This window comes from Etheostoma spectabile, chromosome 18 (assembly GCF_008692095.1).
Source record: "Etheostoma spectabile isolate EspeVRDwgs_2016 chromosome 18, UIUC_Espe_1.0, whole genome shotgun sequence".
Lineage (NCBI taxonomy): Eukaryota > Metazoa > Chordata > Actinopteri > Perciformes > Percidae > Etheostoma > Etheostoma spectabile.
Genome location: NC_045750.1, coordinates 11,986,372 through 12,009,486, shown reverse-complemented (window position 1 = coordinate 12,009,486; position 23,115 = coordinate 11,986,372). Strand labels below are relative to the sequence as shown.

The 23,115-nt window shown below is 41.4% G+C and overlaps 2 protein-coding genes across 5 annotated transcripts in view; one reads left to right on the top strand and one right to left on the bottom strand.

Annotated features, from left to right (window-relative positions):
• Positions 1 to 10,762, top strand: part of LOC116706308 (structural maintenance of chromosomes protein 6) — a 22,468-nt gene extending 11,706 nt beyond the window's left edge. The window contains 12 exon segments of the mRNA XM_032543061.1: positions 1,986 to 2,100; positions 3,058 to 3,218; positions 3,370 to 3,505; positions 5,240 to 5,320; positions 5,500 to 5,670; positions 5,995 to 6,132; positions 6,446 to 6,591; positions 6,770 to 6,895; positions 7,116 to 7,221; positions 7,456 to 7,608; positions 8,455 to 8,552; positions 8,803 to 10,762. Coding sequence (XP_032398952.1) covers positions 1,986 to 2,100; positions 3,058 to 3,218; positions 3,370 to 3,505; positions 5,240 to 5,320; positions 5,500 to 5,670; positions 5,995 to 6,132; positions 6,446 to 6,591; positions 6,770 to 6,895; positions 7,116 to 7,221; positions 7,456 to 7,608; positions 8,455 to 8,552; positions 8,803 to 8,896 — 1,525 coding nt within the window. The 3' untranslated portion in view covers positions 8,897 to 10,762.
• Positions 10,696 to 23,115, bottom strand: part of ak9 (adenylate kinase 9) — a 13,021-nt gene continuing 601 nt past the window's right edge. The window contains exons 3-37 of one of the 4 annotated variants that reach the window (XM_032543056.1): positions 22,785 to 22,848; positions 22,652 to 22,704; positions 22,435 to 22,531; positions 22,243 to 22,355; positions 21,919 to 22,083; positions 21,545 to 21,667; positions 21,221 to 21,295; positions 20,877 to 20,978; positions 20,522 to 20,661; positions 20,093 to 20,415; positions 19,642 to 19,662; positions 19,315 to 19,433; positions 18,908 to 19,055; positions 18,709 to 18,805; positions 18,519 to 18,604; positions 18,366 to 18,425; positions 18,006 to 18,200; positions 17,705 to 17,838; positions 17,135 to 17,341; positions 16,780 to 17,055; positions 16,542 to 16,663; positions 15,893 to 16,112; positions 15,714 to 15,767; positions 15,419 to 15,631; positions 14,847 to 15,065; positions 14,479 to 14,695; positions 14,171 to 14,372; positions 13,401 to 13,547; positions 13,056 to 13,273; positions 12,736 to 12,932; positions 12,062 to 12,231; positions 11,621 to 11,719; positions 11,356 to 11,458; positions 11,120 to 11,234; positions 10,696 to 11,032 (exon numbers count right to left, since the gene is read on the bottom strand). In XM_032543056.1, the coding sequence (XP_032398947.1) occupies positions 10,824 to 11,032; positions 11,120 to 11,234; positions 11,356 to 11,458; positions 11,621 to 11,719; positions 12,062 to 12,231; positions 12,736 to 12,932; positions 13,056 to 13,273; positions 13,401 to 13,547; positions 14,171 to 14,372; positions 14,479 to 14,695; positions 14,847 to 15,065; positions 15,419 to 15,631; positions 15,714 to 15,767; positions 15,893 to 16,112; positions 16,542 to 16,663; positions 16,780 to 17,055; positions 17,135 to 17,341; positions 17,705 to 17,838; positions 18,006 to 18,200; positions 18,366 to 18,425; positions 18,519 to 18,604; positions 18,709 to 18,805; positions 18,908 to 19,055; positions 19,315 to 19,433; positions 19,642 to 19,662; positions 20,093 to 20,415; positions 20,522 to 20,661; positions 20,877 to 20,978; positions 21,221 to 21,295; positions 21,545 to 21,667; positions 21,919 to 22,083; positions 22,243 to 22,355; positions 22,435 to 22,531; positions 22,652 to 22,704; positions 22,785 to 22,848 (5,103 nt within the window). In that variant the 3' untranslated portion in view covers positions 10,696 to 10,823. The remainder of the gene's footprint in view (positions 11,033 to 11,119; positions 11,235 to 11,355; positions 11,459 to 11,620; positions 11,720 to 12,061; positions 12,232 to 12,735; positions 12,933 to 13,055; positions 13,274 to 13,400; positions 13,548 to 14,170; positions 14,373 to 14,478; positions 14,696 to 14,846; positions 15,066 to 15,418; positions 15,632 to 15,713; positions 15,768 to 15,892; positions 16,113 to 16,541; positions 16,664 to 16,779; positions 17,056 to 17,134; positions 17,342 to 17,704; positions 17,839 to 18,005; positions 18,201 to 18,365; positions 18,426 to 18,518; positions 18,605 to 18,708; positions 18,806 to 18,907; positions 19,056 to 19,314; positions 19,434 to 19,641; positions 19,663 to 20,092; positions 20,416 to 20,521; positions 20,662 to 20,876; positions 20,979 to 21,220; positions 21,296 to 21,544; positions 21,668 to 21,918; positions 22,084 to 22,242; positions 22,356 to 22,434; positions 22,532 to 22,651; positions 22,705 to 22,784; positions 22,849 to 23,115) is intronic. The other 3 variants (XM_032543057.1, XM_032543058.1, XM_032543059.1) reach the window with 3 other exon arrangements.

Sequence of the window (23,115 nt, the reverse complement as noted above, 5' to 3'; positions counted from 1 at the left end):
AAACCGGAGCCTGCTGTGTGGGAAGAGATTACTGTGATCACGGACATCTGCCTCCGCGTGCAGCGCTCTGCGGTCCAGGACACGGGTAAATCTATGGGGCTAATGGTTCTACAGGAAAGGGCTAGAGGGCTCAACCTGACAAACCTGTCCGACAGGGAAAAAGAGGACATTTTAGACATGCCTGTCGTCCCTGACGAAGTCTTCGGCTCCGCTTTGGCCTCAATGCAGCAGAGGTGTGAGGCAAAGAAGAAGGAAGACAAGGCTCTTCAACTCTGCCTCCCTCGGAAAGCCGAACCTCCCCCGCCTCCAACCACGCGCCAGTCTTTCGCTCAGGCTGTCTCGCGGTCTGCTCAGTTCAAAATCCCCAAGCGGCCAGATCCCCAGCCCGCCCCAGCTGCCCCACCTCAGCAGAAGGCGAGAGGGAGCTGGCCCAGGAAAGCCCCTTGCGAAGACAACTGCCACACCGGGACAGCCAGCCCAGGCCGCTTTTCAGCAGGTAAAGAGGAAGAAGAGGGTGGTTTGACCGACCTCTCCCCACCTGCGTCGGGGCTGGAAGTTCCCCGTTGAACAGACCCACGTTTTCTGTTCGTAAGTGTGATGCAGGAGGTTTCACAGCCCCCATGCTCCCCGTTGTGGCGTGCGCTGCCAGACAGGCGCGTCCCCTCCAAGGGAAGCGGAGACTTTGTTGCGGTGACGGCAGGCCCTTTCCCTCATCCAAGTCACCCAAGCACACACTCACTCTTTTCAACCGAATTAAAGCATGTTCCACTGTCGCATCCAGACATAATGTCGAGGGCATCCTACAAAGGATACATCCTTTGGTTTACCGTTTTATGAAAGGAGCACGACGGCTGCTCCTTGTTTCCAAGCCGTTGGCTCCCCCATGGGACCTGGCAGTGGTGTTGGATGGGCTTGCCAGCCCCCCTTTTGAACCACTGGGGGAGGTTGACCTGAAGCATCTGTCTTTGGAGACAGTGCTGCTGCTGGCCTTGGCATCTGCAAAACGGGTTGGCGACATTCATGTGCTCTCTGCATCCATCATGCACTCATTTTGCCCAGGGGCGTGTCAGGGTTTTGTTGAAACCCAATCCTGCCTTTGTGCCCAAGGTGGTTGGCTCATGCTCTCCCATTGACCTTTTGACGCTCTGTTCCCCGCCTTTTTCTTCCTCAGAGGAACGGCGGTTGCACGCGCTGTGTCCAGTTCGTGCTCTGCACATTTACATGGACAGGACTGCGGGTTTTCGACTGAGTGACCAGCTATTTGTGTCCTGGGCTTGTCCCCACAGGGGCAAGCCTGTGACAAAGCAACGGCTGTCTCATTGGGTTGTGGAATCCATTGCTCTGGCTTACACGTGTCAGGGTTTGCTGGCCCCGCAGAGCCTGCGTGCTCACTCAGCTCGCGGCCTTGCTGTGTCCTGGGCCTTATTTAGAGGCGTTTCAATCCAGGACATTTGTGCAGCGGCATGCTGGTCTTCACCTCTCACTTTTGTTTGGTTTTATAGACTGGACGTCTCTGTGCCGAGCGTGGCACGTGCAGTTCTGAGCACTGAGCCATCGCTGGAGCAGAGCATTGCTACCTGAGTGCCGGTGGTTCCTGAGATAAGCTTGTCTGGCAATACGGGAGTCTCCATATCCCATAGTGAGACATCGAAACGAATGCTATGAATGAGAACTTTAGGTTACTTGCGTAACCCCGGTTCTCAGAGTAGCATAAGTAAGATGTCTCACCAGACAACCCTTCTTGCTGGGGCGAAGCGAGAAGAGGCGCTTGTTTTGAATGGTGTCCGCGTCGTAGCGTAAGCTATTTGAAGGGGGATGGACCCGCGTGACGCGGACACTCGATCACCGCCAATCCGGATTGGCGTAATGAGATAAATGCTTCTGAGGAATACGCAGGGAGGCGTATCCCATAGTGAGACATCTCACTCATGCTACTCTGAGAGCCGGGGTTACGCAAGTAACCTAAAGTTTTGTCTTTGTGTCAGGGGTGTGAATCATCCTGAATACCCGTCCGTGCTACAAGCTCTGGAAATTGAGGACCCAGTTGTGGCCAACTGCCTTATTGATCAGAGGGGTATAGAGAGCATTCTACTCATTAAGGTAATCAGTTCCTTCACATCCACTATTGACTTCTCTGCATTGAGACATAATCTTTCAAGAGGGAATAACGATGTATCAAACCCCCCCCCCCCCCTCACCCCTAGTATGATGTCATAGGGCTGGGTAAATAATCAAAAATGTAACATTGAAATTCTGAAACATATTTTTCCCATGATGGTAATTTAGATAATTTATTTAATAATTTTTTTTTCCTGTGATACTTTCTACTGCATATGCAGAGTCCAAAATTAACACTCAACAAATGTGGGGGCAGGCGCACACACCAGCCCCCGCCTTCTGTTTACTGATAACTAGTGTTTAAGTCAAGCTAATTAGCTAGTAAGTGGTGATGGCAGGCAGCCTTGGCACAGTGAAATTAAATGTTAACCAATCATTAACCTTTGAACGACAAGCAGGAAACGGAGTTTCAATTCACCCATCTGGGAGGCTCTGACATACTTTCCGAACTCTGTGACCGCGGACAGATGTAGGCTTGCATCGATTTGATGTTTAGTGCGTTGTCGGACACACACAGCCACTTTCTTGAAAAAAATATTTAATTATTATTATTGAAATTATTGTTCACTTATCATTTATGGAGGTAAAATGTGCACTTAATTGTGATTTGGATTTTAGGTCATATCGTGCATCCCTAATGTAATACAACATACCAGGATATACTATGGCATACCAATGTAGTATTTAAAGCTATTTACGACATGCTCTGTTCTAAAAGTGTATAGCAGACTGAGTTAGCTCTTTGAATGCAACTTTTAACATCTGATCACAGCAAGTCAAATCAACTCTGTATGTTTGTTAGTTCATCTACAATCATAACACTTTTATCCTGGGTTCATATTTAGCTCCTTTTGATTGAAGTTGTAAAACACAGGAAATACGCCCCAGAAGATTTAATGCATTGACATGAGTTTTTGTTTGTTGTGGTTGGTTGTGTAGAATCGAACAGAGGCTCGAAGACTGATGCAAGGGAAAAACCCCCCTCGGAACTGTAACCAGGCCTTTTCCAAGGAGGGAGATCAGATCTTTAATAACCGTAGTTACACCGCTGAGCAGACCAGAGCCAACTACCTCTCGGGAGATGTTGAGGAGGAAATTAGGTGTGTGGAAATCTTGTCTTGTTGTATTCAGAAAGACTGTGTGTGTGGGTAGATGATTGACTTGTTTAGCTACACTTATTAAAATATACACACTATTAATACCTTACATTGATACCTTCTCTGTCTCCTGGTTCCTATCTTTCAATTTTAGGCACTTGCAGAGGGAGATTGAGAACCAGAAAGCTCAGGCAAATCGCTTCCAACAACAAATGAAAAAGTTAGATGAAGACGTCAAACAGAACGATGCGCTGCTGAGAAGAACCCACGTAGAGCAGAGGACTACCAAAGTAACGAGTTTACCTGTCACAAACATTTGTTACTCTTATTGGAAAATTATTTAATGTCTAATGTTAATTTCTTATATTCTCTTAGTATCAGACAGGGAAAGTGATAGTTTATACTACTAGAGATGCACTAATTACAATTTTGTTAGGCCGATACCGATTTTAGCTGATTCCAATTTAATTTTTTCTAACCAATTTACAGCACACAGATATTTATTTTCTATCTTTTCTTTACTAGAAAGTTTTATATTTTGCATAAAATATAGAACATTTTTTGAATAGATAATCGGTCGTTCTAAACTGTAAAGTGTTTCAAACAGTAACGTTAATACAGCGTGTTGGGAGAAAAAAAGCATCTTTTTAAAAAAGTTTTATATATATATATATATATAACCAGTCCATCACCATACTTTGGTCCGTATGTGTAATTGAACTAACAACCCAACTCCCTACGGACTGAGCTACTGTTAATATCCCCCTTTAACACTTTGATTGCCACTGATGGTAGTCTGTGTGATGGTTGCATCCCAGCATGTCTGTTGATGATGGCAACAGACATGCTGGGACGATGTCACCGTAAATGTGCCATCATACTAGATGTATTGCTGCTAGCATAAGCCTCATGTATTTAGGATTGGGTATTGTTTTTTTCGATACCAGTGCCAAAATGATACTTTTAAAAACTGCCAGTGTCTAACGGTGCCTGAACCGGTGGCTGAACCTAAACATATATATTTAAAATATGTGTATAATATAAAAAAGGAGCAAATAACAGTTAGCGACATCAAAGAGCGGCTTGTTTATTGCTTAGGCCATATGGTCTAAATTAAATGATTGATTAATAAGTTAATCACAATAACTTATAACAATGACATATTACACCAATAAATTGCTGGTAAACAACAAAAACAAGCACCAGATGGGAAATAGGAATTTACAATAACCACAAAGCTGACGAGTTACAAGTGAACACACAGTCTGTTGTTTTGCCGACAACGGCAGCTGCCTGCAGACTGTTACGTTTGATGTTGGAATCCTCGACAGAAAAATACAGTCACACTTTACACCGCTTAACGTAAGCTGTCGGCATTTTAACCATTGTGTTTAATCAGCTAATAGCTAACGGTAACAATAGCGCCCCATTCAGCAATGCCAGGCACTGAAATTTTCTTTCTTATTCGGTCTTGTTACTACTGTTTATGTCGGAAGAAGCGGTGCCCTATTGGCACCGTTTTTTGGTACCCAACCCTACTTGTGTTGCACAGTGCTAGCACTCAGTTGCTGTTTTATCTTCCCCTTTTTCCATCATTTTTAGGTAACACTAAATCTATAATGCTCTCATAAAGCAGACAGGCTGACTGACCACGGTACTCGGCACCTCATCCGTGCCAACAGAGGTTTCAATACGGTGCTAAGTTTTTGACTGAAATCTGTGAGGCTAATTGTTTTTACTTGAACCGTCCCATTCCTAGCCTATGTTAGATGGGCTATTCTTATAATTGGAAATCCGTTAACAAAACAATGACAAATATTTTTCAGAAACCCTCATAGCAGTGTTTCTGTCCTGTACCGTTTTGTTAACCTGGAAAATCTGTTGATATTTTAAATAGATGCATACATTTTAGAATACACCTTTCAGTCTGGAAAAAAAAATTGTACTAAATTAAATTTCTAGTATTTTACTCAGGAACTGTGTATTTTATGAATTTGCTCATGCAGTTTGTGTATTTGTTCCAGGGCAAGATCACTAAGCTACAGCTGGAGCTGACAGACCTACAAAATGTGGAAGAGTCTCAGTCAGAGGACCTCAGTCCCCTGGTTTGTACAGACATATTAATGCAGAACAATAATCAGACCTAATGGACTTAAAATGTTATGCCAATATATACAAGAATAAATGGATGATCTCCAAAGAATTCACATTCAAGTCAGTAATATTTTTTTGCAATAAGCCCAGACACTCTATGTGAAATGCCATTGTTACAACTTTAATACAGGAGGAAGATCTTCAGGAAATTGTTGCTAAGATCTCGTCCAAGCGTGCCGAGTACGAAGAGGCACGAACTAAGACGGCTGAGCTGAAGGCCTCCTATGAAAAGGCAGAGCAGGAGTACAAGCAGCACAAAGAGCAGATCAACACAGTCGCTGAGGATGCCGACCCAATCAAGGTAATGTAATTAATCCAACTCCAGGTGACCAGATGGCTTGTCAATTCTAATTTTAACTATTCTACTTGTGGAAATACCAAATCCCAACATGTCAAACTTACAAAATGTTTGTTTTAACATAAGAATGACCTTTAAATTATTACTCACTTACATGAAGGTCTTAACCTAGGGTTACATTTGAGCGTTGTAGAGCAAAAGACCAAACCTCGGCTGGCTGATTATTCTTAGCTGTCTCAGCTGCCCGCAGAAGCCAGCATCCCCTGATTACTGGGTGAAGTTCCTGTGGTTACTCTTTGTGTGCTTGTCCTTTTTATCCTACTACAGGAGGAGCTGAGTAAGGCTGATCAGGAGGTGATGAAGTGCAAGCATCACAAGAAACACTATGAGGAGAAACGCAGTGCCCATCTCCGCAACATACAGACACTGCAAGCCAATCTGGAAAGCAAGGAGCAGGAACTTCAGGTACGCCAAACAGAGATACACGAGGCAACTTAACACAGAGGTGTTTATCACAGGGGCTCATGGCTAACTTCAAAAATTTTAATCACAAGATGAACAATTTCTTATAACTTTTTAAACCAGACGGGGAGCTGCCCAGCACTAGCAATATTCCAACAAAGCAATGATTTATTTTTGGTTCTGTTTTTAGCATTTGAGACCTTGTTTTTCTGGGTACAAATAGCCATTATATTCTGAATGTAATAGATTGTGTAAATTGTAATTTCACTAGCATTGAACGTTAGTAACTGATGATCTCTGTCACACTGCGGTTCAGACATCTGTGGCCAAAGCCACAGAAATCTGTCCAGAGCGCCTGGACGTACGACGGACAGCCAGGAGTCTGGACAGTGAGATCAACCGGCTCAAGGTTAAGATCACTACCCAGCAGGAACAACAGGGGGACCGGGAGGAGGTTGTGAAGTATGTGACTTAATAAGCCCTGTTATCTATCAAATGATAAAGTAATGATAAGTGTAAGCGATTTAAAAACAAACTTAATTTACATTATGAAATGTCTAACATTAAATGAATTGGCTTTGATATTTTAACCTTCCTCTGTCTTACCTTTCATCCACTTGTCTTTCTTTCCCATGTTTAGGCAGTATAATGAGGCTCTGGAGAACTACAAGAACATGGCACAGCAAATGAAGAACCTCACCAGCTTCATCAAAAGTCTCAGTAATGTTATGAACCGTAGACTCCAGGTTTACGCTGAGCTCAAGAAGTAAGTTGTAGAAACTCTTTAATTAAAAAAACAAAACACATCTGTAATTGATTTGTATATACTGTATTTTTTTCTCTCTCTCTCGATAGATATTTCTCTCTCTTTAAGCTAATGGATTAGCAAAATCAAAAAAGAAACCTGTAAATTGTGAGACCTGTCTACTGATTTAATATCATTTTGTCGTCCTTCCTTGTTCATTTGATTCCTTTTCATCTATTAGGCTACTCTCCGCCCGCTGTAAATACTACTTTGATAGCATGCTGGCCCAGAGACGCTACACTGGAAGTATGACCTTTGACCACAAGAATGAAACCCTCTCCATTTCAGTAAGAAGAACATTTGAATCAACATTTTTCAGAATAACTCGGAGAGGCAGCCGTTGGCTTTGCAGCATGTAGTCTGAAAACAGACTGAACAATGTAGATGCAAGGTTAACGTCTGAATGAGGACACATTCAATTTTTTCATTGATTGTTATAACTCATAAAAACGTGTGACCGGACTTTTACAACTTTTTAGCCTGGTTGTATAAACAAAGATTTCTCCTCCACTCGTCTGCAGGTGCAGCCAGGCCAAGGAAACAAGGCTGACTTGAGTGACATGCGCTCTCTGTCCGGAGGCGAGCGCTCCTTCTCCACTGTTTGCTTTGTTCTCTCTCTTTGGGCCATCACAGAGGCGCCTTTCCGCTGTCTTGACGAGTTTGATGTTTACATGGTGATAATATACCGTTTTTATTGATATTGTTATACGTTTGTCTGGATAAGAGTGTTCACTGCCTTTTATTGCATATTGAAATAATTATTGGTGTCACGATTTAGATTTCAAATTTGAAATCAATTAAAATAAGCTTTCAATTTTGATTAGTGAAATCAAAAGCAGGATGGGTGATCCCCCTTTACTTTTTCCCCCTCTCTCTCCACCCACGCCTGCTTGGGACGTCCGAAGAAAAAAACAAACACACGGACTTTACCAGTCGTTAGCATACAGCTAAAGACATAGCATAATGTTAGCTTACCGGTAGCTTGCAGCTGCATTTCAAGACACCATGGCCGCTGGCTGAGTCGGATAGCGGAGAAACAACAGAACTGGACAATCTCCAAGTTATGGAGTGGCAACATTTGGCCTTTCCCATGTGTTATGTAAACAATGAATGATAAAATGTGGGGTCCTACAGGACTTAATGGTGCATTCAGGTGCACCTCGTTAAACTCATTCAAGTGCAATGTAAACTCTGGGAAAACTCAAAGTATTGTAGCCTACCCTTTTGTCATATAATTGTGAAACAGCTAAATTATGAATAATAATAATTAAAAAATTATAGATTTTGTTTTTATTGAATCAAATTTTGAAAATATAAACAAAAGTCAAATTGAATTATGGATTTGGAGAATCGTGGCATGCCTCAAAATAATGTCTTGCTTCATAACATTGAAAAGGCATCTGAGGAAGAACAGGAAGTTTGGAGAAAGTTCAGAGAAGTTGTTGACATTACATAAACTGTCTCACCGTCTTTAGCCTTATTTATTAAAACACACCTCATGTTTTGTTTTGTTCAATTAGGACATGGTGAATAGGAGGATATCAATGGACATGATGCTGAAGGTGGCTGCTGGTCAGCGCTTCAGGCAGTTCATCTTCCTCACCCCACAGAGCATGAGGTAATCACTGATACATCGGTGTTTATATATTTGTATGCCAAAACTGTTAGACCCCCCCCAGATGTGATTTATTGACTTAGTTACTGTATATTTACTTAGTTAATGCTATGAAGTAATCCATTCAGGAGTAAAGCCCATGGGATTTGTAGTTTGCTGCTTAGGTTCTCTGGGAAAGACCAGCAGCCAACCTCAGCCTTAACCTCAAATGACACGATTGTCATCTTTGTTGCTTTTCTTCTTCTTGTTTCAGCTCTCTTCCAGAGAGTAAAAACATCAGCATCCTCCGTCTCAGAGATCCAGACCGTGGCAACAACCCACAAAGAAGTCAAGACGAGGACCAATAGTATTGCTAGCTGGTAATTTAACATCAAATAGGTTGATGAGACCAGTAGCAGGTGCCATTACCGCCATCATTTTGTTCAAGAAAGATTCTAGAGTGGTTACTGTCAGTGATTGAAATACACATGTTTCAAAGTTCTGTTTAGTAGGCAGTGTGGTAAATGTTTTGTTCTACAACACTGAACGCAAGTACCAACAAAATGTTGTAAGCACTGATGTATCGAGGGTACTGGAAATCTGGAAGTATTTGTATATCCACTGCTTAAATAACAACAGTCATTGTAAGATTTTTATTTTAATAATCATTAAACCAAACAAAGAGACAAATGTAATGTTGGTGTTTTATATGCATGGAAGCAAATTTCAGGACATTTTCTTCCTCAAGTCTGTCTCTAACTGGATGTCATGATTTATGTTCTTTGTTCTTTTTTTACCACACTGACCGGACACAGTAAACAAATAATCCTGCTGTTTTCCTCAGCTCATTATTTACTGGATAAAAGGAATTTGTATATGGATCTGTGTTGAAACATTCAATTTGAAACCCATATTAAGGTCACTCTTGTGAGGAGGAAGGATTTGGACCTTTAAGAGCTTTGTGCCAAATCTTTCACACAAGGCGGTCCACTGGAATGCACTTCCACTGTTAATATTTAATGAACACAAAACTCTGTTACTGTAATAGTTTTATTTAAGGCTGGGAAATTTATCAAATTGCATTGATATTGTCATATGAACTAGATATCGTCTTAGAGTTTGAATATCATTGCAAGTGTTATGTTTTCTTGGTTTTAAAGGCTACATTACTAGCCTGGGAAAACCCTGATGAACTTCTGGTAAATTTGAGATGTGGTCTCAGTCTGGCCAAAAGCCCATTCAAGCCAATTTACAATTTTTCCAAATTGAGGCACCAATCGCAACCGTTGAGCTTTTTGTTTACATTCAACACGGCAGCCACTGAAGCACAGCAACCTGTTGATGCCACTGTCTTTGCTACGTCATCCAGATCGTTGGTCTGATTGGTGGAAGGTCCATCAATTGCGTCCAGAGACATTTGAGCGGCGTCTGTTGGTGACGCCCCTTTGGAAATGAGTTGTGAATTAACCTTCCCCAGTCTTTGAGAATCTGGTGTCAACCAGGTGACTACATTACAGTGAAGGGATATGACTGTTCTGCCTGTTCAAATATATAGATATTTTATTCATCCCGAAGGAAATTTGTCATTAGATATCCACATTACTGATGATTATCTAAGATCTAACTGTGAAGATACTTTGTTAAAGCACCAATTCACAACCTTAGAATATCAATGTGATATTGAGGTATTTGGACAAGAATGCTTTGATGTCCGATTTTCTCCATGTCGTCCAGCCCTAGTTTCACTTTGGTTGAGTTAATGTGAACCACAATTTTTTTCAACTTGGCATTTATCAACCTCAATCAAATAGATTAAATGAGATTCTTTTATTGAAAAAAACCCCTGCAAAACTGAAAATATGAATTTGCTCAGTATGTGAGCTATTTTAATACTTCATGTTCTATGCTGTTATTGTATATCCCCATTTAGATTTTGGAAAAATCAAACAACTGAATTGTGTACAGCTTTAGAGCGAATCACTGAAAGGTCAAACTTCTAAAATTAAACTTAAGCCTCCCATTTAGGATAAAAGGTTGCAGTTATGATTACATAATTACAGCTATGTTCTCTTTAGCAACCACACAAAGATAATGAAAGAGCTGTGTCCAGTATACAAGCTACATAGAAGTAAGGTTAATGACCCAAGCAAAAGACATTTTCCAGCCCTGACAGTGAAGAATGCTTTATTACATGCTATTGATAAAATAAACTCTTAAAGCGGGTTGCTTTCAAACTTTTTTGTTGCACAGTTCTTCATACAACATGACAGAGCAGGCAGACAACATTAAAAACCGCTACAGCGCACTGTTGGCAATTGGCAATTCTCCCAAGGCCAGGAACCTATTAAGTTTGAACTCAAAGTCGATGGGACGTTCACCGGGAGGCTTGTAGGTCCCTGTCATTGTTGAGCTCAGGTAGGGAATGAGCGCACAGTTCTCTTCAAACAAGGCCAGCTTCTTTTTGTACTTCTGGCGGGTGTAGTCTGTGCTCTTGTGGTTGAAACCTGTAAAATATGTTAACAATCCATATTGAGTTTAACCAATTCACGTGGTATTTATTGTGATAAAGCAACCTTGACATCTTGCTTTACCTTTCAGATAGAATGCCACATAGAGGAGTGAAGATCTTTGTATACTGAGGAAGGGATACTTAGGTTTGAGACACCCAACAGCTGTCATGGCCTTGATGACTGATACTGCCACACCCTAAAAAATACATACAACTCAAAACAGGGCACATGTTGAAGAGGATTTAGAAACATAGCTATGTCAAATGTTGACAACATCTGCAGAAAGTTTTGTGTGTGCGTGTGAGTGAGTGTGCGACCTGCTCCAGGTAGCCCAACGTTGGAAGGGAGGTGAGGGGTACAGGTTCACAAAGAGGAGGAACTTTACTGGGCAGCTTCTGGTCCCAGTAGGTTTCAGGAATCCTTGAAAGATAATATATCAACATGAAGTTTCACTCAAAAGCCAAATATAACTTTATTGAAAGTACTGGGAAGACTTCCAAATACTATGCACGACTGAGAAATTCTTGTGAAAAGAAATCAAATTGAAAAAGATTTCAGAAATATCCAAAGAGAGCTCCACACCTCAAAAACTTGTCCTGTTTCTGCTTTGTCTCAAGAATGTAGATATGTTCTCTGTATTCCACTGCATATTCCATCTTTCCTTGTACCAGGGCTTCATACCTGAGAACAAATAAATCTGTGACTAGAGAACTGTCTAATACGGTAAAGACTTGCAGGCAGAAATAAGAAATTTGACACAGATAAAGCTCTTTTGACATACAGTATTTGTTCTATTTGTTGGCATGTTGAAGTGGGACATTTGTTTTTGTTTTTAGTAATGATTTGCTTTTCAAAATGCACTGAAGTATCTAATCTAGTAAATAGGGCCGGGGACCACCCCTTTCAAGTTACTAAAACTTGTACTAAAAGTATAATAACTTGTATTTTTCCACTGGTAAATTAAAATCTCTATTAACAACTGAATGCCAATCATGTGTTCACACAGTGTAGTGAATAGTGTACCTTTGCTTTCCATCCAGATAAGTGACCGGGCAGAAGCCTTTCATCTCAACTTGCTGTGGGAACTTGTTCTTCACCTGGATCTCAGTGAGCTTTCGGGGCAGCAGCTGGGGTGGTGGGAGGGTGTGTGGGCAGCCAGGAGTCACAAACTGATCAGGAGTAGTCAGGAACCGCTGTGGTTGAGAGAGCAACATAAAAACAACCTTTTGTCTTTCAGTCACAGTTAATCAATTCTGACCGCTTTTGTTTTTTTAAAGATTTTATTTGGGCATTTTAGGCCTTTATTTTTCCATGGGACATAGGAGATGAAAACATGAAAGGGGAATGGTGGAGGGGGGGGGATGACATGCCGCAAAGGGCCACAGATCGGATTTGGACCCACGGCCGCTGCGTCAAGGAGTAAACCTCTTTCTATGTGCGCCTGCTCTACCAACTGGGCTAACCCGGACACACAATCTATTCACATGTTAAATCTGTTATAAATAAATGTAACTTTAAAATGTGTGTATATTTTTTATCCTGCATGATTTCATAGTATCATACATACATGACATCCACTAGGTAGTTACAGAAATTGTGCACAGAATTTGAACAGTAGAAAATCTGCTTAATTTGGCTTGGATGCTTTTTCATACTTATTCGTGCATTTAACCATCTGTGTGCTCCAGTACACTGACCTCTAAATGGTCTTCGCCACACATCTTGTAATAGTGTCCCCTGTACTCAGCTGCATGAGTTAAGGCTGCAATTTCTGAGCAGTCCACCAGGTGTTGATGTAGAGCCAGGCAGACAGGGCAGTACTGTCCAAACTCTCCAAGCCGATGCTGCAGCTCATTGGGTGTGATGCACATTCTGTTGATGCATGCTGCTTCCCCTGATGACAAGTAAGGCACGATTTCAATGAATACAGTATTTGGCATGTTTTACTTTAGATGTAAAAATATAAACAAAAAAACCCCAATCTGAGCTGATGTCTGGAAAAGCTTCTAGTACTTACGGTTGCGCGTCCTCTCCAGGTAGCTGTGGATATATTTCATGCTGATGCTGACCTCCTTTAAGCTGCTGTTCCAGATCCACCATTTACTTTTCAAGCCATCGAGCAGGATCCAGTTCTGATATTGTTTTTGGAAGTGTAGCCTCACATGTTCCATCTCCTGCTTGTAACAGGAATTACGGATGTGGAGGATCGCTGAGCTGTCATGCATCAGGTAAGGCCTGCAGTAGGAGAAGAGGGGGGGTGCAGGACACATTTTATTACATTAACTTTGATAGTTTGTGATTTTAAACAGCTCTCAGACTTGTGACAGTATGTGTATTCATAGTTTGATGTGTGTTGTCCCACTTGTTGGGCTTCATCTTGTCCAGGAGACCTCTCGTCAGCACCTCCACTAAGGCCAGCTCCAGCTCTACTACTATCATAGGGATGATGCTCCGAGACGCCATCAGCTCTGTCTGCTTAAGTGTCTTTGGAAAGCCATCCAACACGTACCTGGGATGACAATAAATATTGTCTTCACATACATCCTCAAGTAGGTAAAAGTACAGCATGTGCAGATGTCTAGACAGTCAGAGTAAGAACAGTCTTTGTCCAAGATGCTCCTCTTTCAGGATTGCTCCCGTTACCTTATGCTTTCTTTGTGTTGGAATTTTAAACTCTGGTCGATTTTTGAGGACTATGGTTAACTGCTCCTCAGATCTCTGCAGGGTAAATCCAGACAGTTAACTATCTGTCCAATCTGACTTTTCTGTTGCGCAACTAAAACTACTTTTGAACATACACATGTTCCACCAAAACAAGTTCCTTCCTGAGGCTATTTGGAACCAGGGCTTTATAACTGAGACAAATAAATTTTCTGTCTAAAGAACTACTAATACGGTACCGTGGCTCTGCCCGGTGATATGATTGGTTAAAAGAAATACCAATAAACCAGTGCAGGTTTTTCTCCTATCTTGGAATGCTGTGTGGACTAGCCAGACCCTCCTTGCAGCGCTGTGGAGAAAGTCTGGCAAAGCGTAACTAGAGTAAGTAAAAAGTCTTTGTCTTGAAACAAAAAAGTTATTTCAAGTAAAAAATGTAATAACTCTATATGGAACACGCACACCCCAGTTTACCCTCGAGTGCTGCAGATCGAGCTCATAAGTGCCACCTCCAGACACTGAATGGCCAGTTCATCAGGAACAACGAGTCCCTGGGAGAGATGCTTTTTCATCTGGACAGCCAGATCAGTGTGCTCATGATTGTTCAGCACCATACGCATAGCGCCGCCAATGGACAGACAGGCCAAGCCATATTTCTGAGCAAACATCTGTGCCACTGGAGAGTTAAAGCAAAGTGAGAGAAATGCAGAATGTTAATAATAGAAAGAAGAGAGAGATATATGATTTTTGAAGGATTATTTTCCGGCTGCATTGAGTCTTACCAGTGGTTTTTCCAGATTTGGGTGGTCCAACAACAGCCATTTTAACAGGAAGGGACAGGGTCGGCTTTGGCTGCCTAAGGTACTTCAAGGGGTTCAGCATAAATGTGTTACGGTTCTCCATAGTTGCAAAAAAGTAGATAAACTGATGGAAGATTAGGGGATATGTGGTATTGAGGGGCCACTGCAGAGGCTGGATCAAATCTCTCTCTTTGTAGTGCTGTAGAAGGGGGACATTTCACTTATTAGTTCTGCTTTAATAACATGTCAGCACAAAAGAGTAAAGGTGTACTAGTATTTGAAATTCAAATTGTGGCCTCATCCCACAGATGCTTAAAAAGACACAGTGGCCATTCCTAAATGACGCCTACCTTTACGGGGTCCGAGCAGCCAAAGGCGCTGTGGAGCTTATAAGAAGAGAGCAGTAGCTTATGTGCCAGGCTGTATGAGATGGGTTGGCATTTTTGGAAGAGTGACTCCCTGTTGGTCAGCAGGGGCTGGATTTCCTGAAGCAGCTTCTGCTGAACGATCCGGAGCTTGCGAGATGCCCTGATTGACACTTTGGGTATGTTTAGTTCACTCAGGAGCTCCTGATGATAGAACAGCACAAAGCAGAATTTATGAGCACACATACATTATGCAGCACATCACGTCACATTAGGTGTATCTTAGAACCAACTTGTGTCTCTGTAAAGTCAAAGGATGTCAGAATGTAAAATGTTTTAAAGTATTAATCAGAGTCGTAATGGGTAATAATGACAATTTGTTTCAAGTTTTACCTTGTTTGTTATGGCTTAGACTATTGTAGTAAATCTTATATAGATTATATAACTCTCCTGACTGTCCTCAAAGCAAATATTAAATAATAGCAGAAATGGGTGAGGGAAGCAAATACGTATGTCTGGCTGCTTAATTGCCTTCTTTGGGTTTTGTGTCTTTGTACCATAACCGTAACAAGGCTGTTTTCATCTGTCACATAACGCTCTGCAATCTCCATCTCCAGCCTCTCAGACGCCGCATCCTCATTCTCTTTATTCTCCATGTCTTTATCCTCTTCTAGAGGAAACTCTTCCTCCAGCATGGCCTCTATCTCTTCCTCTATGTTGCCTGCAGTTTCATCCTCTTCATCATCTTCTTCATCCACAAGATTTCTAGGCTGATGAGTTGGACATAGGAGGAAGAGGCGTTAAGCAGTGATGCAGAAAGGATGACGGTGTGGTTAGAATGAGTTTGCTTACTTTGTTTTTGGCTGCCTTCGTGAGTTCAGCCCTTCTCTCTGCAATGTTGTTCTCCTGTGCCAAAGAGATATTAGTTGTACTTGTGCCAGATACTCACACAATCTGTAGACATGGTCAGGATAGACATGCATGTAATAAAGTTGTCAGAGAATTATTCTACCAAGTTGTCACTTGCTTACCCGGTTCTGCTTACGTAGATCATAAAGGAGGTTTAGCTGTGCTTCACGGCGGTTGTGGCGCTCACGCCACTTCTCCAGGTACGTCGGCAACAGACGCTTCTGAACATCTGTGACATCCACCACCAAATGTACCACAGTGTCAGGAAAAAGCTGTCGCTGCAATATGTACTGCACCTCATCGGGATTTTGAGGGAAGCCCTCCAAAATAAAACCTGTAGACCTACAAGGTGGAGAATATTAGGGTTGACAAATACCTTGTGTTGTCAGGTGCACAAAAAGGTCACTACATGTAGGCAATGTACATAAATACACAGAGGAAAATGCAACAAAAAGACACACACAATGCATGTATAATGAATTAAGGTACATAAGTTGTAAAATATAGCAGTGTAAGGATGTGAAAGGTTATGTGATGCCTGGATCTTTAAGTTAAAGTAAAAGAAGCGGAAAACGAGCATGATAGATGAAGAGATGTATAAAGAATTATCAAAGAAAACATTTCAAAATTGCATGAAGTATGCTTATTCACCCTCTTGTGTGTGTGTGTGTGTGTGTGTGTGTGTGTGTGTGTGTGTGTGTGTGTGTGTGTGTGTGTGTGTGTGTGTGTGTGTGTGTGTGTGTGTGTGTGTGTGTGTGTGTGTGTAACTACATGTATGGTTCCTGATTCCAGTATGGTGCGATAATCATATCCAGGATCTCTGGGGTAAGTGGATCTCCGTCAGACAGGTAGGCTTTGATGGCCATTTCCTCATCAGTCAGGACCACTTCCTGCTGTAGACACAGAGTAGCATATGCACAGTATTTCAGTCTCAAAATATCATAATTCTTTAACATTCTTGTAATTCTTGTCTTTGATCTTGCTATAGAGAAAGTTAATTGAAGCTGACCTCCATGTCATTTGTGTTGTCGGAGTTCTCCTCCACCTCCTCCTCGTCCCCCCCCCTGGCTTCCTCTATCAGAGCCTCCAAGTCGTCAGCAGACTCCTCTGGAGACTCCACCTCATCAGAATAAGGTACCTGCCCCTTTGTCTTGGCCATGATGAGCATTTGGAGTTGCTCCCTGAACTGAATATGGAAAATGCCAAGCTGTTGGGCTAGCCTTTCACCCTGAGAGGTCTTGCCTGACCCTCGGGTGCCAAGCAAACAGATCCGCAGGGCAGGAGGCTTGGACAGAAGAAGATAGAAGAAACTTGTTAGGTACTTTGCCTTAATTACAGTGACTTTTTCTTATGTTAGTTTGTACCTTGAGAGGCCCAGTCTGTGCAACAAAATGTGCAGGGTTTTGAAGGAAAGAGTCCCTGGCTGCTTGGCTCGAGAAATAGAAGGTCTTCTCCCGGTACTTGGCTGCAATTTCACTCGTACAGGGACACAGGACGTTATGGTTTTTAAAGGCCACAGGGCAGAAATGATGGGTATCGCCTAATACTCTCTTGGTTGTTGCGTCCCCCTGCTGTCATTGAGAATAAAGGAGATGCTGTTAAAGGTTTGTTTATATTTTTAAATGACAACAAAGTAGTAAGACAGGCCTCCATCTTCAGCATCTTCAATTATATATAGGATTATATACTTGTTGTTTATAAAGTCAAAAAATACTTTAATACACTTTCTTTTTTTGGGGGGGGGTGGTTTTTTTTTACCTTTACTTTGATCGGACAGCTAGGTAAAAGGGGAGAGGAAGGGGGAAGACATGCAGGTAATCATCACAGATTTGATCTCTGAGCCGCTGCATCGAGGCATAAACCTCTCAGTATATGTGCGCCTGCTCTACCCACTGATCCAACCCAGCCACCAAAAAAAAGACTTGTTTACTGACTTCTTCCTCCTCAGCTGCATCATTTTCACTGCTGCCTTCCTCAGCTCTCTCCAGCTCAGCTAAGGCCTCCATATCCTCCGCCTCCTTGTCCAGGTCTGTTGCTGTCAGTTCCCAGGACACATACTGAAAGGGTTCTAAAGATCAAGCATGTAAACCAAAACATTTGTCATAAGCCATTTTATGAATAATTATTATAGTTATAATAAATTGAATTGAAACCCAATTTTCCATTCTGACCAACGTGCAGTTTGTGGCGTTAAACAAATTCAAGACTGGGATTGCTACGAAGGGTCACACTCACTTTCCATGTAAAGGACCATCTGTTTAAGCAGGTCTTCAGGGCTTTGGTTGCCAATCTTCAGTACAGAGGGTGGGACAGTTAAAGCAGACTGCATTTGGTCCCATTCGTACACAAACTGTTGCAGTTGCAGTTTATAGTCATTCATCTCCGGGCCGTCTGGATAACCCAAGTCGCAGTGATCAGGTAGTACCACAGCTGGGGCAACACAAAAATGAGAAGGAGATGGCAGTCCAGAGTTTGAGATGGAGGGAAAACGTTAAATTTAATGCTGCTTTTATGGTGCTTACATACATTATTATTATGTAAATACAGAAAGGTATGTGGGATTTGAAACAACAGAATGAGATCACAATGTCTCACCTTCCTCTTCAACGATGGCACGATGCAGGGGGCTAGTGGTGTCAGACTGTTTAGGATTTTCTACAAAAGACATTAATGAATGCTTTAAAAACAGTGCGGGTCCAATTCTAAAGGATCAGGGAGCCGTTGAAAATTTAGGTTGACAGTTGGTACCTTCGGTCTCTTCAGCAACTGTCTCTAGCTTTGTTTGCAGCACTGCAGGCTCGGCATCTACCTTTGATTCCGGTTCCTTCTGCTTTCTAAAATGGAGAGAAATTAAGCACAAGAACAAAAGCCCCATAAACAATCAATTCCAGATATAACAACCAATGAGATTTGACAGCATCACTGCACCTCCACTCACATGACTACTTTCTCCTTCTCAGATTGTTCGTCCTGCAACCTCTTGCTCACTGCTTTGTCCACGCTCTCCTTGTTCATCTCGTACAATCTCTTCAAAACTGTTCAACACATTTAAATGCAATGATACATGATCCCTGACAGAACTCAAATACAGACTTGACTCTATATACTTTATATAAATCAACAACTGTGTCTCGTACCTTCATTGCTATCACTGTCTTTGAGACAGAAGAGGGTGTCCGGCATAATTCCAGCTTGCTGTAAGGCTTTCATTTGGGAAAGGTTCTTGGGAAAGTTGTCTAGCACCCAGCCAGTTTTGACATCTGCATCAGTGTCAGCCTCTTCAATCTGTTACATCACAATTATTAAGCAACACCCCTGCAAACTGTTTATAGATGTACTATACTCTAATCTAAATAGTGGTTCATTCATTTGGTTTAACTTCCTACCAATTATATGTACTGTATATGATTAATAGCAACATTTATGTTAAATATACTTCCTCTCCAAATACATTCAATACATTTCCAACAACAATCACAACAAAAATGTAGATTTTTTTTTTTATAACAAAAAAGGTTTGCAGTGTAAATGCAGCTGAACATACCTCTTTTACACGCTTCTCCAGCACCTCAGCATACAGGCCAAAGGGAGATGTGCTCTGATGTTTGGCCTCTTCTAGCGCAGTGAGCACCATGGTTTGTACCTCTGGATGATCCTCTGTCACTGAGAACAGCAGAAAACTTTTGCACACAAATACAGTGTATGCTGCCACATAATCTCCACTCACACTGAACTCTGAAACTCTGGGCCAGACTAGCATTTGTGATGTGTATAGTATAGATTAAAAAATGATCCATGTCTGTTTGTCTGCATGTGTGTTTGCGTCAGATAGCGAGACAGAAAGAATAAAGAGAATGTTTTTACGTCTTACCTTCTACAGAGTTGGTTTCATCTGATGAAATAAAAAATATCAGAACATGAATTCTGTGTATGACAGTATACGTCAAATAATGCTGTATACTACATGGTATTTCAAAGGGCTGTGTGATGTAACCTTATTTGTAAGTAGAATAGTTAGCTATGGCATATTGTGTTACCGTTAGCTTAAAAAATATATTTTGTTGTCTCTTACTATATATACAATACAACTGTACAGGTTCAGGTTCAGGTTACTTCATTGGTACCCATGGGTATACTAGGTTTACAGTCTAAGAGGCAGGACATCCTTAAAAGTTGAGCGTGCATATCATTTGTATTTATTGATGATTTATTTTATAGTGACAGATACAGTATACATACAGTAGATAAACTAAAGACTGCTAGCCCATCATCCTCATCATCATCATCATCATCATCATCATTAACAACAAAACTCAACTTACCTAAATTCTCTCTGACATCCTTCTCCATCTTCATCTTGATTTTTTCTATAGCGACCTTTGTTATCTCCTTTTTGATTTTGTCAAGCCTCTCCTGCTCAACCTTGTCCAGAACCGGCTGCACCAGCACCTCCATATCAAGCACCAATGCATTATAGTGCTGAGCTAGAAGCTTACATAGAGTGCTCTTCCCTGCCTGTGGAGGTCCAATGATGGAAACTCTGCAAGGGAGCCTGGGCATTGGAGGAAGTAAATACCGTCGGGGATTTATGAAAAACTTCTGGCAGGCCTCCTGAGATGAGAGGATGTACAGTTTGTCCTGGAAGCTGCACAGGGGGTTGAAATGAGAATTTGTTGACATTTTAACCCAGTTTCATTTGAAGCTATTGAAGAGATTCCTCACCTGGCCACAGCCTACAAAAGATCACTCACCCCACACATAATTCAGGCTTGCCAGGAATGACCTGGCCCTCCCTGAGAGCTACAGGACAAGTTCGGCCCCAGCGGCTCCTTTTCCAGTTGAAGCTGGGAGCCACTGTCCTGGAGGAGGACATGACTCTCATTAGGTCCTCCTGGAAAAGAGATGGACTCAGGATTGAACTACTTCTAGTTAAATTGAGAGTCGATTTAGTGGAGGGAGTATATTTAAAATGCCTGTCAGTGCATCATTTAAAAAAACAATTTGTTCTTACATCAGCCTTACCTTTGTGTTAATAGTTTAAATTTATGGTGTTTTGAATACTGCTTTTTTGTAAGTAAAATATGAATAAGGTCAATAACGGCAGACCGTGTCAATGTCTTCTGGCAATTCTTCATCATCAGTCTGGTGGAGGAGGACTGGAATGGAGACACGCTTTATTGCCATGGATCCAAGACGGGACATTACAGACTAGAGACAAAACAATCACAAAATAAAGTCAGCCCACAGATTACATAGGTCGTACGCACGCATACACACACATACAAAAACACACAGATATAGCACTGTTGTCTCACACAAGCACCGGACTAACAAACTATGGTAACAAAATCTATTCAACAGAATACTGTATGCAACATTTTATTGTTTATTATCTTGTTTGTAAGACTGTAGCATGTATTTTCTGCAGACAGTTCATTTATCCCTAGTACCAAGTGCAGCTCTTCAGGTGTTCTGTTTCCGTCCAACTCGAACAGGTAGAGGGGGTTGTGTTCTGTCATGTAGTCCTGAAAAAATATTACATTTGTCAAGGCGGAAATTAATTGAACCCATCTGATATAATTTAGAACATCATGTTAACGTGGATCTTTAGATCAGGCTGTGTTAGTCAGACCTTCTCTTTTTCAGCAGTTACAGTATATCTCAGATGAGCTCTTATGATATGGCTTTTTAAATAAAGGGCAAACCTTTACACAAACGCAATAACTCTGACTGCACTCTTGTGTGTAAGAAAAATCACCCTGATGGTAACTCACCTCCAGTGGTCTGAGCATGGTATTCTTGTACATAGTGAGTCTAGAAAAAGCATTTCTGGCCAAATTTTCTGGTGTCCACACCATCTGGTCAATAATATGTTTTTGGAGTTCTTTTTCCCCAGCCTGCAAGAAAAGAAAAAACAAAAAATTAACAAAGTTAGAATGAAAAAAGTCAAAATAATACAACATAATGAAATTGGGGAATGCAGGAAATTATCATCATCATCATCATATTATTATTATTATTATTATTATTATTATTATTATTATTATTATTATTATTATTATTATTATTATTCAAAACCAAATTAATCTAACACCAAAGGCAGGAAAGGTTAAGACCAGTGGCCAGAGGTGTAGTCTCTCAACCTTACCTGCTCTTCCTCCTCCTCTTCCTCATCCTCCACTTCCTGGTCCTTGTTCTCCTTCTTCTTGTTAAACACCTCCTCACGCTTCCACTGATCCCTGTTGTACAGCTGCCCTGTCTCTGGGTGCTGCTTCAGATCTGACAGCCGGTGGACCAGGTCCTTGTCTGCACACTGGTGGAAGATAGAAGTGTTGAGTTCTCAGATGTACTAGCCTTTGTCAGATTATGAACTTTCAATTTACATATACTTAAAAGGTTATTTTAAAAATAAAAGATATTGCTTGAATCAAATGCTGCCTGATGACGTGCACAACTCTAAATAGTGGATAACCTTGATGTTGATGATGAAATCAGGTGTTAGTTTGAAGTTTTTGATCAGCTCAAGCTGCTCCTGAATCTTCAGACACTCTTCTGACAGGAACGGTAGGCAGCTCAGTACATACCCTGCATTACAACATGTGTTATCAAGTGAAAGGAGTGGCTTGCTTACATACTGGTGTTTTGAATGACAATTACAATTTACCGTAGTGCTCCACATGGTGTGAGTTAAGCTTGGCAAGAATCAGCTGGAGCACCATTTCTTCTGGTATACTTCTTCCCTCAGATAAGATATTCAAGATCTAAAATGGTCAGAGCAGTTTATACACCATAAAAAATGTATACATAGCGTAAATATGGAAAACACGACATCAATGGGACAGTTAACCTCTCTTTCCTATGACACAGGTAATTATACTCACCTCTACACCTTGCTTTGTTTTATTTTTAATGTGTGTGTTGAGCAGATCTGTATCTGAAATATTACAAAAGATGATGAATATATATCTGAATTATGTTGGTACAAAGACCAGAAATATAGCAAATTGAACTTACCATCAATTAAGACACACTTCCAGGACTCTGCAATGTTTTTGGCCAAGGTAGATTTGCCAACACCCTGTCACAAAAATTGATCGGAATTGATTCAGTGAAGTCAGTCTTTGGGTAATGTAGAAGTAGAAGAACCTAAATGCCAGTGTTGTGATGTGATGCGGTTCAATTGTTGTAGGCCTACATGCAGATATGTTCTCCTAAATCTTCACCTTTACCCGAGGAAGACCATATGGATGTGTATGTGTGTACCTCGTATCGATTTCTGATTGTGTCTTATTATGCGCATGTCTGAGTGTACGTGCCTGTGGGTGTGTGTGTGTGTGTGTGTGTG